General features: G+C 47.6%; 1 protein-coding gene across 10 annotated transcripts in view; it reads right to left on the bottom strand.

Annotated features, from left to right (window-relative positions):
* PTPRT (protein tyrosine phosphatase, receptor type T) overlaps positions 1-16,328 on the bottom strand; it is a 1,160,479-nt gene that overhangs the window by 276,846 nt on the left and 867,305 nt on the right. For all 10 annotated transcript variants that reach the window (XM_027558515.1, XM_027558516.1, XM_027558518.1 and 7 more), the window contains exons 10-11: positions 9,005-9,206; positions 7,533-7,635 (exon numbers count right to left, since the gene is read on the bottom strand). In XM_027558515.1, coding sequence (XP_027414316.1) covers positions 7,533-7,635; positions 9,005-9,206 — 305 coding nt within the window. The remainder of the gene's footprint in view (positions 1-7,532; positions 7,636-9,004; positions 9,207-16,328) is intronic.

The following is a 16,328-nucleotide window of genomic DNA, read 5'->3' as shown; positions in this document are numbered from 1 at the left end:
GAGGATTTTGTGACACCTCTGGAGACCACTGCACGCTCCCTGACATGCCACAGGCCACCAGCACAAGCCTCCAGTGAATCATACATAGCGTCAGAGGGCACCCAGGCATCGACTGTAGCAGGGCTCAAAGAATAATCCTGCCATGGCCAACCCAGGGCAGGCAGCCACCACTTGTCTCAACAGCTGGGTCAACCTCAGGAGCAAACTGAACAACTACCAATGGCACTTTATGCACTTTAGCTTATTTGACCTTTAAAACAATCTGTGATATGGGTATTCTCATTTTACCAACAAGCAGCTTGAATCAGAGAAATTCAGAATCTGACCCTAAGCCATGAAATAAGTCAATCGCATGAGGGGATCTGATTCCAGGAGCTTCTGCTGCACCAGTGTCTCCATCTGGGATGTCAGCTGTGGTAGGAAGAGCATGAGATCTCAGGTCTGATCCTGTGGGACCCAGTTTCTGCCCCCAAAGAGGTCACAGGCTGGTAGAGACTGAAAATGCAAGTCCCTGACCAAGGAGGGGCCAGGCAGCATGAGAACCCAAGGTGGGGCTGGTACATCCTGCAGCAGGATGAGAGATGGTCCTGGATGCGGCAGATCTGACCCAGGTGTTGGGGAGGTGGGATGCCGTGATCGGCAGAGAGAATGGAACAGACAAGGGCTTGACTGCTTAGAGAAGGACAAAAACTTGAGCATCTTCCTGCCAGTGTTCCCCATACCCTTCAAGACAAAGTCTAAACCCCGAATGAAGACCTTACCTGGCTCTTGCCCACTTCTTTGCCTCATTCCCCATCTCTGTGCCCTGGCCCAACATTCCCTGAACCTAACATCCATCTGCTCTACCTCAGCTCCTGTACACACCATTCCTCCTGAGTCAAATTCCCCCTCGTCTGGCAGTTCTCAGGCAACACAGCCTCCAGGAAGCCATCTTCTCAACTGAGCTCACGGAGCCAGTGATGGAAGGCTCTGCTCTGAACTCTCATGGAAACCACTGACCAGATACACAGGCTCATCTGCACTTTTTCTTTTTCTGTTTGTCTTCCCTATAGAGTGGCACGTCCAAATGCTAGCATATATGACTCTTTAATTCAAATAAAATAAAAAAAAATCAGTTCCTTGGTTTCACTAGTCCTATTTCAAGTGCTTAACAGTCACGTGTAGCTAGTGGTGTCTATCAGACAGTAAACGCAGGGCATCTGCGTCATCACAGGCAGTTGCTCTGGACTGTGCCCTCATACACAGGAGACAGGTAAAAGCAGGGCCTGTGAAGTGCATCTCCACTGTTCCAATAGCCTGCCTCTGCCAGCTACCACCCGAGTTGCTGAATTTAACCTTCCTTTCTTTCTTTCTCTGTCTCTCTCTTTATCCGTACCCCACCCTCCCAATCCTTCCTTTCTCTCTTTTTCTCCCTCTCTCTCTTTTTTGGAGTACCTACTAAAGTGAGACCCCGTTCCAAGAAGGGATCTATTAGTGTCAAACTTCTTGGCTTCCTGGAGCTCACAGTCTAGTGAGGGGCATGTAAGCAAGTAAACCAAATAAAATATACAAGCAAATGTATAACATAATTAAAAGCTCATGAAAGAATGATGAAGGAAGCATGCATGGCATGGCTGAGTAAAGCCCATTAAAGGGACAGAGTAAGAGGAAACAGCCAGAAAAGGTTAGAAACAGATTTGGATGGGTCTTGAATTCTGTACTAAGAAGCTTGAACTTAATGCAGTAGGAAGCCAGTGACCCATTTAAGAATTTTAAGCAGGAAATTTGTGCTTCTAAAGGACCAGTTCAAAAACCCTGTGGGGGACGGACTGAAGGAAGAGGAACTTATGACAGGCAGACCAGAAAGCCGCCCTGGCAGGTCAGGAGAGCAGGGTGGACAGTGGCAGAGGGAGGAGAAAGAGCTAATCCCGAAGCTGATTCCTGGCAGGCCAGTGGCTAAGACTCCATGCTTCCACTGCAGTGGGTGTGTGGGTTCGATCCCCGGTAAAGAAGTTCCAAAAAAAGCTGATGCAGAAGCTGAGTGGGTGGGTCCCAGTGAGTGATGGGACAGGAAGGAGACAGTGGAGGGTGAGAGTGTGGAGGACAGCTCTCAGGAAGCCAGCTGGGGATCCAGAGGAGGGTCTGCTCCAGAACCAGGGGCTCAGCCCTGGGCATCCCTTCCAGGACTGCATTATGGGTGATTAATTCACGGCCAAGTTACTTTCTCATGAAGGTTACTACAGATACATCAGCACGACAGGCAGGGCGTGAGGGAAGAAGGCTCGGCGTGTGCGAGCTGGAGCTGAATATTAGATTCTAGTCACTATTTGATTGATCTTTTAAGCAATTCTGGGATTCTGTCACTTAAAAACCAATAAATCTTTGAAGGCCTGGGGAAAGCAATGCAAAAGCAATAAATCTCCATTGCGGAATGTTAGAAAAATAGGCCAAGGCTGCCAAGGTGGTTTGGCTGGAGGGATGAGGGTGCAGGAGCCCCCAGTGGCAATCCTTCCTTTCCCAATCCGCGCCCCCTACCCTGCCACGCTCAGTCCTATCAGACAGAGTCAGAGCTGTATGGGTTCACGCACAGGGCAGCAGGCAGTTCACCAGGGGCTGGAGTTTGGCTCAGCCAGAATCAGAGCATCACTGGCAGAAGGAGGAAGAACAGCCTACCTGGGGGTCGCCTGGAGGCTGAGGCTCAGGTATGAGTCTGCTGGAGAACAGGAAGGCTCTCCACTCAGAGTCATGCCGGGCTTCATCAATTACTGCACACAATCAGAACTGTCTTGTCCACCCCTCACTCCCTAGTTGGTGGAGGTTCACTCCACAGCAACCCCACCAGAAGGTCACCCTGTCATCACCTGACATCCCAGCTAGGGGGAAAACTCAGAACTTCCTGGTGGAGCAACGAACTCAGAGGCAGGAAGCTAGGTCCCTGACCTTGGGCCAGTCACTTAATATCTTAGTCTTTAGCTTCCCCTCTGAAATGGAGATGGCATTTCCCACACAGCTTACTCACTGGCTAAGTGACAATCAGATGCTATGACGGAATTGTAGGCACTATTAGCTATTAATATAAAACATGATTCTGGGCATCCTTGACCCAATGCATCTAGAGAGCTCTTTGTGTCCAGGGGTCACAGACTTTCTTGGCTGTGTTCTCAAGGCTCCTGCTTCTCCTAGCCTGCAGGACTCCATGCTGGTCTACTTGCCTGGTTTGTGCTCATCTCTCCAGCCTGACTATTCCTTCTCTCAACCAATACAGTCACTGTCCTTACTGGCTTCAAGTTATCTTGCTTTGCTGGTTTCGTTATTCTGCTTCCTTTCTTCCTCAATGCCTCCCTGCCCCATTCACATGCGTATTCAACGGATGGTAAGACTCAAGCTATGACAAACCTAGGCAGTGTATTAAAAAGTTGAGATATCACTTTGCCGACAAAAGTCCATCTAGTCAACGCTATGGTTTTTCCAGTAGTCATGTACAGATATGAAAGCTGGGCCATAAAGAAGGCTGAGTGCAAAGAACTAATGCTTTTGAATTGTGGTTCGAGAGGAGAATCTTGAAAGTCCCTTGGACAGCAAGAAGATCAAACCAGTCCATCCTAAAGGAAATCAGTCCTGAATATTCATTGGAAGGACTGATGCTGAAGCTGAAGCTCCAATACTTTGGCCACCTGATGTGAAGAACTGACTCACTGAGAAAGACCCTGATGCTGGGAGAAATTGAGGGTGGGAGGAGAAGGGAGTGACAGGAGATGAGATGGTTGGATGGCATCACTGACTCAATGGACATGAGTCTGAGCAAATTCCAGGAGATGGTGAAGGAGAGGGAAGCATGGTGTGCTGCAGTCCATGGGGTCGCAAGAGTCAGACATGACTTGGTGACTGAACAGCAACAAAGATTCTAGAGGACAGGTATATGTCTGTCTTGTTTCCTGCTATATCTTCAGGGCTTAGCTCAGTTCCTGCTCAAAAAATATTTGTTAAATGACTTAATGGTCGACCGCCTCCCACAGGGGCATTCTAGTGCCCAGAGTTCAAGGTGACACAGGATTAAGGTAGCTGACTTCTATGTGATACCGCTTCTGCTGTCACCACGGTTGTCCTGAAAGCCTTGCTGGATGGCACTGATTAGTCTCTTCCCTTCTTGGCAAATGCCCAAGCAAGAGTCTGAAAATAATTCCAGAAAATGAGTGTTGAGCCACCCTCAGTGATCTACAGCTTAAGAAGAAAAGCAGCCAGACTTTTCCAGACACCAGGCATTGCCCTCTGAGCAGTGACATTTATTTTAATTTTTTTTCCAGTGGAAATGTCACTAAAATACATCACGTATGACTTTTCTCCTAGGGAGTTGGTAGGGCCAGACTGACTGAGTGCTGGCTTAGGGGTGGCTGACTGGGTTTGAAGGCTGCCTGCAGCACTTACGTGTTTCACGGCTAGGTCAGTGCTCTTAGTTTCTGTGTATCTCAGTTTCCATATCTGCAAAATGGGGAAGCTACAACTGCAGCGCTGTGAGGAGGCAGACAGTTTATGTATAGTGACGGGCACACAGCCAGTGTGTGCTCATCAAATGGAAGCTAGCCAGCTCTTTCCACTTGAAAATGTGGGCTCTCAAGGGCTTCCCCAGTAGCTCAATGGTAAAGCTCTGCCTGCAAAATAGGAGACGTAAGAGATGTGGGTTCAATCCCTGGGTCGCAAAGATGCCCTGGAGATCGCAAAGATACTAGAACCTACTCTAGTATGCTTGCCTGGAGAAGCCCATGGACAGAAGAGCCTGGTCCATGGTCCATAAGCGTGCAAACAGTTGGACACGACTGAAGTGACTTAGCACATGAATGGTCCCACATTAGGGATCAATGAACCAATGAGGTTCACCCTAATTTTTTCGGTGAACCAGTTTAGTTATATTCAAAAGCAGAGACATTACTTTGCCAACAAAGGTCCGTCTAGTCAAGGCCATGGTTTTTCCAGTAGTCATGTATGGATGTGAGAGTTGGACTATAAAGAAAGCTGAGTGCCAAAGAATTGATGCTTTTGAACTGTGGTGCTGGAGAAGACTCTTGAAAGTCCCTTGGACTGCAAGGAGATCCAACCAGTCCATTCTAAAGGAGATCAGTTCTGGGTGTTCTTTGGAAGGAATGATGCTAAAGTTGAAACTCCAGTACTTTGGCCACCTCATGCGAAGAGTTGACTCATTGGAAAAGACTCTGATGCTGGGAGGGATTGGGAGCAGGAGGAAAAGGGGACGACAGAGGATGAGATGGCTGGATGGCATCACCGACTCGACGGACGTGAGTTTGAGTGAACTCCGGGAGTTGGTGATGGACAGGGAGGCCTGGCGTGCTGCAATTCATGGGGTCGTGAAGAGTCGGACACGACTGAGCGACTGAACTAAAGTTTAGTGATATCTCAGTGCATGAAAGTGAAGGTGTTAGTCTCTCTGTCACGTCCGACTCTTTGCAACCCCATGGACTGAAGCCCACCAGGCTCCTCTGTCTATGGAATTCTCCAGGTAAGAATACTGGAGTGGGTTGCCATTTCCTTCTCCAAGAGATCTTCCTGACCCAGGGATTGAACCCAGGTCTCCTGCATTGCAGATTGATTTGTTACCATCTGAGCCACCAGGGAAGTCCAATGTTAGTGCATAGGGGAAAAATAGTCACAATGTTGCTTGAGAATAACAGGAAGAAACACAGCAGTTCAGTAATCTACAGAAACAGTACGATAATCCTTATCTGATGTTAAAAAGCCACCATCTACTCTGGTTCATCACAGCTAGGACAGTCCTGGAACAACTGATGTGTGGAATATAAGGCAAAAATTATACTCTCACAAATGCTACACATACCTGTTTGATGGCCTGAAGACTCACCTGACTTAGCATAGATACTGTTCAAAGTCTACAGAACAGGCAGAAAATTCAAATTGCTGGCAAATGATTCTATTTGCTCCACTGTCCATAATTTCTGGAGTAGGACCAGGGTGGAAAACAGGTAACTAGACCATCTCCATAGCCTCCTCTTGGCTGATCTCCCAGTCTCCAGTATCATAAAAGAGATTCTGAATGTGGCTATCCCATGGCTTTCCAGTGCCCCCTCTAGTAGCTCCCAGCTCCTGCCTCGACCTCTATGCTACAGCAAATATAACTGCTCCTGGTCACTCCCCATGACATCAGGCTCCCTCTTGACTCCATGCCTTCGCTCATGCTGGACCATCTTACTGCGCTTAAATCTCATACAACATTTAAGATACATCTCTTAAAGTTCCAATCCTTTGGCCACCTGACACAAAGAGCCTACTCACTGGAAAAGACCCTGATGCCGGGAAAGATTGAGGGCAGGAGGAGAAGGGGACAACAGAGGATGAGATGCTTGGGTGGCATCACCAACTCGAAGGACATGAGTTCGACCAAACTCTGGGAGAAAGTGTAGGAAAGGAAGGCCTAGCATGCTGCAGTTCTTGGGGTCACAAAGAATCAGACATGACTTAGTGATTGAACAACAAAGTTACATCTCACTGTCACCTCCTCTGGGACTTCTGTCCTCTGAGCGCCTACGTGCATCTCCACAAGCATGAATTGAATTGTACTGTAACTAAGTTTTCATGTTTCTGTCTCCCCAGCTAGAGTCCAGCTTTCTTTAGAGCAGGAGTAATTTGCAGCTAGTTCACAGGCGTGTTCCAAGCACTTAAACAGTGCCTGGCACCGAGAGAGAGCTCAAGAAATGTTTGTCGAACGAAGGAATCAACGGGTTGCTTTCATCCCCTGTACTCTGCTCCATTCCTGGCACATAAAACACTCCATGCATGCTTGCTGAACTGAACTGAGCCAATTTGAAAGCTGTTCCACCAAACACTCTGCTTGGCTTCAAGGGTCTGTAGTCCCTTGAGCTCTGAGCAAAAGCCAGCAACATCTTATGGGAAACCCAGATGAACTTTCTGGCCACCATGATACAAAGGGTAGCTTATATAAAAGAGGTGCCCACCTTCCTGACAGCCAGAAGCCCATGGACTTGCTTGGGGTCAGCTTGGCTACAGAGATGCCTTTGCTGCCTGGGCTATAGATACACTTGTATGACTCTGACTTCAAGCCCCCTGTGGAACACTAAGGCTATAAACGGGACTAGCGCTGAGGTTGTGCCTCCTTTGAAATTTCTGAGCAGGTCCTTTTGATCATTTGGTGCATCTGTCTATATGTCTGTTAATGGCAGATGGGCATGTACAGGCCATGTTGCTGGGATACTGTGTTCCCGGGGCCTCCAGCCTGACTAAATAAATTTACCATAGGCTTGTTCCAGAAAGTTCTCTCCCAGCCCTCTTCAGATCCCTATCCACACCTTCCCACTAAGCCAGTCCCAGTGCCCCATGGTGGGGAGAGAGGGCTCCTGGCTCAGTGGCCCTCTGAACTGGGCTTGAAGCTGCTGATCCTTTTCCTCCAGGAAGCCTTGCTCCTGGGCAGTCTTGCCCACAGGCATTGCCAGCGGCATGATTCAGCTGGAGGTGTGCATGGTGAAGAGAAAGAAAATGGAAAACGTCAGGTTAAGACCCCTCCTCACCTGACAGGGGCTCCCCGAGACTGAGCAGGCTTCAGCATCACCGTGATGGTCGTGTCTGTTTCATTCAGTGGGGTGTCTGTGTCATATTCAGGCATTGACGGAGCTGGACAGAGAACAGAGAGAAGGGAGTGAGCACAGGTCCCAACCCCACCCCAGCATCACCTCCCACAAGACACCCAGGTTGCCTAGGAGGGAGCTATTTGGGGAAGCACTGGATGAGTCACGTGGCATCCGAGGCTTTCAGCAAAGAAGACCCTGACTTTCAACCTTCCTGTAGGTTCCTTCAAGATGCAGAAGAGTCTGGAGAGGGGAACAATGATGTGGCTGGTAGCCTTCATGGATCAAAAAGTTCCATACCACATAGACAGATAAATGCAGGAAATATAAGTACTTAAAGGTGTGACTGTAAAGTCAACCTTAAACACATTTAAAATGCAAATACAATTTAAAAAATTAAAATAAAAAAGAAATAGAATGCAAATTACAGCAGTGATGACCTTTGCTCTGATCTTTTCTTTTTTTCCCTTCAGGAGACCCTCTCTTCTGATAGGAACATCACTAAACCTAATCCCCTGAGAAGGTAATTTAGCCATTTGTACTAAGAGCTATTAAACTTACATTCCTTTTAATTCAGTATTTCAATTTCTGGAATTTAATCCTAAATTCATAATCCAAGCCAAGAAATCAAACTTTATTCGGTAACATGTTCATTGAAGCATTATTTTATTAAAAACATGGAGGCGCCAAATATATCCAACCACAGGGGAAGGTTTAATTAAATTACGTCCATCCGCTTGACAGATAATTGTAATGAAAGCAGTGTAGCAACTTGGAAGATGCTCATGGTTTAAGGGTGTGTCGAAACGTTAAGCTACAAAAACTACCAGGGGTCCTCGTCTATGCAAAGTCTGTGTGGACGCAGACCAGAAGTGCATGGGCATGCTGAAACAGTGTGAATGTAAACACAGGTCTGAGATAATTCCGCTCTGAAGCTGTCCGGCGGGGGAGGGGGCCTGACAGCTGAGGGCAGGTGACATCTTGGGCCGCTCTGGCTCTGGGCATTCACTTATTTTTTCATTCGCTCATTCATTGGAGGTTACATGAGAACCCGTGCTGTGCCCTGCACTGCCAAAAGGAATACTCCTGAAAATGAATCACATTTTTACAAATGAAATTGTATGGCGAAAATGTACTATTTGGTGCAACTGTGTGCTCGGTAAACTATTGAGTAAATCACTCAGCATTCCCTCTGGTCTAGTGTAGGTGATATATGTTTTATATTTTAGGAAGCTCCTGGATTGGGTTTTCTTCACGAGATGACGGTGGTGATAGATGAGGGACTGCACTGTCCTTGCTGCTCCAAGATCACTCGGTGATGGTCGGCTCCACCCCTTTCCACTCCCAGGTGTATTAGGAGTGGATAAAAACCAACACCGTCACCTTTCTTCCTTTCCCCTTTCTAGGACAGATACCTGAAATTTTGGTGGCGATCCTGGTGGTGACGGGCGGCCCAAAGCCCTTTGCAGTGCTGGCCTTGATGGTGAAGGAGTAGGTGGTTCCAGGGTACAGACCCACAAAGAGGTGGTGGGTTTCATTCCGAAGCTTGAACACTTTGCCCCTCTGGCTGGACAGGTCAGCATTCGGGTCCAATGAGCCCACGGCCTTGTAGTTGATCTGTGCAAGAAGCCAGCAAACAAACCAATCAGTGCCTCGCCCAGGAAGCTGAGTGGAGCTCACCAGGAGGAGCATCAGGGGAGGGAAGCAGAAGGCAGGCGAGCATGGTCACGAGTTTAGCCATTACCATCCACCTTACAGATGATTCCAGCCTCCAAATACTTCACTGTCCATGCTTTGGGGCACTGCTGTGTAGTACAAACAGAATTTAATCCACATACATAACTCTCAATTTTCTAATGGTCACACTCATTACAGAAAAAATAAAGAAGACCATAAAGTAAAATTAATTTTCATAATCTATTTGGTTAAACTCAGCAGATTTAAAATATTATTATTTAAACCTGCAATCAACATAAAAATTTAATGAAATATGTTCTACTCTATTATTCATATTAGGTCTTAGAAATCGAGTGTATATTTTACCCTATGGCACATCTCCACTTGAACTAGCCACATTTCAAAAGTGTGGTGACCCTGTGTTGCTTGGGGCCACCACTTTGGACAATGTGGCGATAGTGAAAGTTGCTCGGTCATGTCCGACTTTTTTAGACCCCATGGAGTATAGAGTCCATGGAATTCTCCAGGCCAGAACACTGGAGTGGGTTGCCTTTCCCTTCTCCAGGGGATCTTCCCAACCCAGGGATCGAACCCAGGTCTCCTGCATTACAGGTGGATTCTTTACCATCTGGGTCACCAGGGAAGCCCAGGTTTATCTAGTTTGTTCTATTAAAAGTGTTTTACTGGAGCACAATTTATATTCAGAAAACTAGACAGCTGGATGAAGTTTTACTAACTGCACAGGACCATGTGACCAGCAACTAATCAAGAGACACATTACCAGACCCGAGGTTTTCCCCTCACATCTCCTTTCTGATCCCCCGCTCCTCCCCTGCAAGAACACCCTCTACCCTGACTTCTAACAGCACAGACTAACTCTGCCTGGCTTTGAACTTTATATAAGTGGAATTGTACAGGCTGTACTTTTCAGTGTCTGCTTCTTTTGCTCAACATCATGTGTGTGAGATTCATGAGGCTATCACGTGTGGCCATAGATCAGGCCTTGTTGAGGTTATCCCATGTCCTATCTCTGACCAAAGATAAACCCAGGTTTGTTGGACTCTGAAACCTGTGTTTTTTTATTTCAAACCACACTTGCTGGCCTGAAAACGAATTTAAGTAACCAAAGAATACGTTCATTCACTTACTCCATGACAACTAATCCCTGCACACTCCCATATTCTAGGACGTGCACTCTGTGTGGCCAGGCCCTAGCAAATGAATGCAGTGAACACCGGTCAGGCCCTGTCCTCAGGGTCTTCTGTTCCAGAATGAGGTAAGTTAACTACACAGCCACCTTGCATCACTGTCTTCCATCAGGAATGTATCATGCTTGTCAGGAAGGCCAAAGCCAGGCAGAAAAGGGAACATACCAACTCTGCTTCAAAAATAAGCAGCTGGGACTTCTATGGTGGTCCAGAGCTTAACACCCCATGCTTCCAATACAGAGGGCCCAGGTTTGAACCCTGGTTCAGGGACCTATATCCCACAGACCCCAACTAAGAGTTCACATGCCGCTACTAAAGATCCCACGTGTTGCAACTTAGACTCAATGCAGCCAAATAAATAAATAGTTAAAAGAAAGTAGTAGTTGGCTCTTTCTGGTTAGGACACCAACCATTCTGGAGAAAGAGGTAACCTCTCTCTCTGCTACGAAGCAGCAGCAGTATAGCAATTGATGTCACAGGTTGAGGAGAGAGCCCAGATTCTACCTGGAGCACAGTGAGTCCAGGAGGAGCCATGCACAGAATTGAAGCATTCGGGCACTTTGCAAGCAGAGCTGGCAGGGCACCCACTCCTCAGGTTCCAGGGGGCCCCTGGTCACAGCATTCTCTCCGATAACTGCACCCACTTCAGCCCTTCCCAGAAGCAAGCCAAGTAATTTACACCCCCAGAAACTGGACTGATGGAAGTTGAAACATACATTCCTGGCTCCTCTCTTGTGATACTGTTGCTGCATCCCTGGGGATTTCCTTGAGGGATGTCACGCCATGTGTCTCCATAGGTAGGTGGCTGGAAAACACACCCATCCTTGGCTACCTTCCTTTTCCTTCCCCACTTCTTAGTGTTTCCCAAAGTTCTCAATAATCTGTTCATGCTCAAATCCTTGTCTCGGGCTCTGCTCCTGAGAAATGTCAAACTAAGACAAAGTGCTCAGGGCTGTATCTTAAGGGGAAAACTGAACTATCAATAATACCCCGGGGATGATACAGAGTCAGAGCAGAGAAAGGAGCATTCGAGGTTCTAGGCAGAGAAAACTAAGTGGGCAAAGACCTAGGGTGGGAGAAGGCTTGGGAGAACGGAGAAAAATCCTGTGTTGACTGGAGAGCTGTGTGCAGCTGGAATCCAGTTTTTCCTGGTGGAAGGAGGAGGCAGATGTTCGAATAGTTCTGCCCGTGGCTGTGAACCCCGGGGTGCTGGAGCATCCTGTTGAAATTCAGCCCCCATCCCCTGCCTGGGCTGGTGGCAACTACATTGATATACAGACACTGGGTGGTAAAACTCATGCCTTATTTACTAGCCAATTCCTTTTCTGAGCTCCAAATTCAATCCAAAAGCGACTCAATTTCCACCGAGCTGTCAATATAATATACCGTGCTCGCCTGCTCTCCTCACCTTTCCTGGTATTACAGGATCCTCACTTACTTGTAATGAAACACTATGAATAAATCAATGTATGTTAATATAGCGTGTCTTCAATTTTTTACGAAGGGTTTCGCCAAATCTAATTCCCTCTGCTTTGTCAGAACCAGTCTTTGAAAAATTTAACTTGCAAGTTTTACGAAGTTAGTGGGGGATCAGGCTGGGGAGGGAAAGAAGGAAGGTGAGAGAAATTAAATGGGATGGAGCTGGGACTGTAAAATGCATCCAGCAATGTGACTCCTCATTTGGAGGTGGAGAGAGAGGAAGATTTGTTAGAATAGCAAACATAAAAGAAGGAAGTGGTGGGGAAAGAGGGCTGAGCTGCATATCAGCCCTGGGCTTCAGGCGCGGGGTTCTGCTGCAACAAAGTGCTCTGGACCACCCTAGTCTCTCACGCCTGGGTGCTCTCAGTGGGATACCTGACAGAAGCTGGAGTGAGAACTTTCCAAAGAGAATTCAATCACATCACCCCTTAGAACAGCGGTCCCCAATCTTTTTGGCTCCAGGCACCGGTTTTGTGGAAGACAATTTTTCCACACACTGGGTGTAAGGGGGCGGAATGGTTTCGGGACAGTTCAAGGGCATCCAATTTATTGTGCACTTTCCTGGTGGCTCAGACGGTAAAGAATCTGCCTGAAATGTGGGAGACCCGGGTTCAATCCCTGGGTCAGGAAGATCCCCTGGAGAAGGAAATGGGAACCCACTCCAGTAATCTTGCCTGGAGAATCCTATGGACAGAGGAGCCTGGAAGGCTACAGTCCATGGGGTTGCAAAGAGTCAGACACGACTGAGTGACTAACACTTTCACTTATTTCTACAGCAAAATAAATGTAATATGCTTGAATCATCCTTTTTTACTGGGCTTCCCTGGTAGTTAAAACAGTAAAGAATCTGCCTGCAAAGCAGGAGACCGGGGTTTGGTCTTTGGAGTAGGGAATGGCTACCCATTCCAGTGTTATTGTCTGAAGAATTCCATGGACAGAAGGCACCTGGCAGGCTACAGTCCATGGGGTTGCAAACAGCTGGACACCACTGAGTGACTTTCAAGGCAGAGGAACCAGAGATCAAATTGGCCAACATCCGCTGGATCATCGAAAAAGCAAGAGAGTTCCAGAAAAACATCTATTTCTGCTTTACTGACTATGCCAAAGCCTTTGACTGTGTGGATCACAATAAACTGTGGAAAATTCTGAAAGAGATGGGAATACCACACCACCTGACCTGCCTCTTGAGAAACCTATATGCAGGTCAGGAAGCAACAGTTAGAACTGGACATGGAACAACAGACTGGTTCCAAATAGGAAAAGGAGTATGTCAAGGCTGTATATGGTCACCCTGATTATTTAACTTATATGCAGAGTACATCATGGGAAACGCTGGGCTGGAAGAAGCACAAGCTGGAATCAAGATTGCCAGGAGAGATATCAATAACCTCAGATATGCAGATGACACCACCCTTATGGCAGAAAGTGAAGAGGAACTAAAAAGCCTCTTGATGAAAGTGAAAGAGGAGAGTGAAAAAGTTGGCTTAAAGCTCAACATTCAGAAAACAAAGATCATGGCATCTGGTCCCATCACTTCATGGGAAATATATGAGGAAACAGTGGAAACAGTGTCAGACTTTATTTTTGGGGGGCTCCAAAATCACTGCAGATGGTGACTGCAGCCAGGAAATTAAAAGATGCTTAGTCCTTGGAAGGAAAGTTATGACCAACCTAGATAGCATATTCAAAAGCAGAGACATTATTTTGCCAACAAAGGTCCACCTAGTCAAGGCTATGGTTTTTCCAGTGGTCATGTATGGATGTGAGAGTTGGACTGTGAAGAAGGCTGAGTGCTGAAGAATTGATGCTTTTGAAATGCGGTGTTGGAGAAGACTCTTGAGAATCCCTTGGACTGCAACCAGTCCATTCTAAAGGAGATCAGTTCTGGGTGTTCTTTGGAAGGAATGATGCTAAAGCTGAAACTCCAGTACTTGGGCCACCTCATGCGAAGGGTTGACTCATTGGAAAAGACTCTGATGCTGGGAGGGATTGGGGGCAGGAGGAGAAGGGGACGACAGAGGATGAGATGGCTGGATGGCATCACTGACTCGATGGACGTGGGTTTGGGTGAACTCCGGGAGTTGGTGATGGACAGGGAAGCCTGGAGTGCTGCACTTCATGGGGTCGCAGAGTCGGACACGACTGAGCGACTGAACTGAACTGAGCGACTTTCACTTGCACCTATTTCTATTATTATTGTATCAGCTCCACTTCAGACCATCACTAGGATATAGATCCTGGAGGTTGGGGACCTCTGCCTTAGAATCAAAAGAGCAACAGTTTCCCACAGGTTTGGGGATAGGACCACATCCTTACCTGTCGTTCTCCAGCTCTCTGCATGCACTCGCCCCTCTGGCCTTCCTAGCTTGCATCCAGGTCTTATTTCAGCGTCCGAAAAGAGCCCCGGTCTCTGTGGCCTCAGGGCTTTTCCATCAGCTGTTCTGTCAGTTCAGGTGATTTTTTTCCTTCCCTTCACTTCGTTAATGACTCCTCACCCTCAGCTCTCACCTAAAAGGACCGTTGCCGTGAGCACCTTCCTTGACTCTCAGGTCCTCCTGTTTGACGTTCCCGGAGTCACATGGGTCTCCTCTGAACCACTACTTTTATAATGAACCCTGCAATTATTTCATTAATGATTCCCTTTTCTTCAAGCCCAGAGTCCGAAAAAGTAAAGCCTGAAAGCCAAATTTGGCCCGTCATCTGTTTTTGTAAATAAAACTCGTTTGGAACACCAGTCACAGCATTCTACTCTAAGCGTTTCCAGGCATGGTCTTTGCCATCTTTGTGACTTCCAAGGCTAACGTACCAAAGGAGGCCAGTTCAAGGTAATCTCCTTTTGTTAGAAGTGAAGCCTTGATGCTTTGGTTTACTGACAATTCCAAGGCAAAATGTGAACAAGTCCCTTCTGAAGATCCCAGTGAAAGCGCAGATGGCTGCAGTATATGTGCCAGTGACTTCTTGGTCATGAGACTTTAGTTTTTCCTAGAAAGCTGAGGACCAGAGTAACAGTGGAAAAAATGATTATGACTGACACATGCACTGGTGTTCCTGGGTTTCTAACTCAGTTGAAGGTGGGCAGGAACTTGCCACATCTTGCAGACAGTTCCTGCTTTTGTTTCCATTGTGATTGTATCATTCTCTCCATCAACAGATGCTCACCAATAACCCATTCTGTGCTGGACTCTGCTCTGCGCTCTTGGGAAACACTGGCTAAGACCCAGTTTTTGACTTTGAAGACCCACAGAGGCACTGGTGGGTACCATAGGAAACTGAGGTCTTTGGGAACAGTTATGGGAGTAACCAGTTCTGTCAAAGACAGTGGGGCAGCCTCCCAGAGAAGCTGCAAGAGCACTGGGCTGGCTAGTGGTCCTCAGCACAGGCTCCAGAGCATATGTCCTGGGACCTTTAAAACGTATCGAGGACTGCACTCAGCCCACACCAACTGAATCGAATGTTTCGATGACAAAAGCCTGGCAATCAGTACATGTTCAAAGTTCTCCAGGAGATCTGATTGGAGAAGGCAATGGCACCCCACTCCAGTACTCTTGCCTGGAAAATCCCATGGACAGAGGAGCCTGGTGGGCTGCAGTCCATGGGGACGCTGAGGGTCAGACAAGACTGAGCGACTTCACTTTCACTTTTCACTTTCATGCATTGGAGAAGGAAATGGCAACCCACTCCAGTGTTCTTGCCTGGAGAATCCCAGGGACGGAGGAGCCTGGTGGGCTGCCATCTATGGGGTCGCACAGAGTCGGACATGACTGAAGTGACTTAGCAGCAGTAGCAGCAGGAGATCTGATTGGGCAGCCAGAGCTGGGAATGCTGGAACTGAGCCCTAAAGCATGAAGGCGATTAAGCAGAACTGTGAATGTGGCACGTACCAGAGAAAGGTGTCCTAGAACAGCCTGCTGGAAGGAAGTAGAAACTCACCACTGGCACATCACGGTGACAGCTGCTGAAGGCAAGATTCACTGTGGAGTTCTAACGGTGCGTGAAACCAAGGAGAAATGGAGTATTTGCACAGCCTTGTGTGTGTGCTTAGTCACTCAGTCATGTCCGACTCTTTGTGACCCTTCGGACCGTAGCCCGCCAGGCTCCTCCACCCATGGGATTTTTCAGGCAAGAATACCAGAGTGGGTTGCCATTTCCTTGTCCAGGAGATCTTCCTGACCCAGGGATTGAATCTGAGTCTCTTGTGTCTCCTGCTTTGCGGGTGGACTCTTTACCCACTGAGCCATCAGGGAGCCCAGTGAATATCCTTGTGTGCAGGCTCAGCCATGTTCAACTTTTTGTGAACCCATGGACTGTAGCTGGCCAGGTTCCTCTATCCATGGAGTTTTCCAGGCAAGAATACTGAAGCAGATTGCTATTTCCT

This window comes from Bos indicus x Bos taurus, chromosome 13 (genome assembly GCF_003369695.1).
Source record: "Bos indicus x Bos taurus breed Angus x Brahman F1 hybrid chromosome 13, Bos_hybrid_MaternalHap_v2.0, whole genome shotgun sequence".
NCBI lineage: Eukaryota > Metazoa > Chordata > Mammalia > Artiodactyla > Bovidae > Bos > Bos indicus x Bos taurus.
This window is presented reverse-complemented; position numbering and strand designations above follow the sequence as displayed.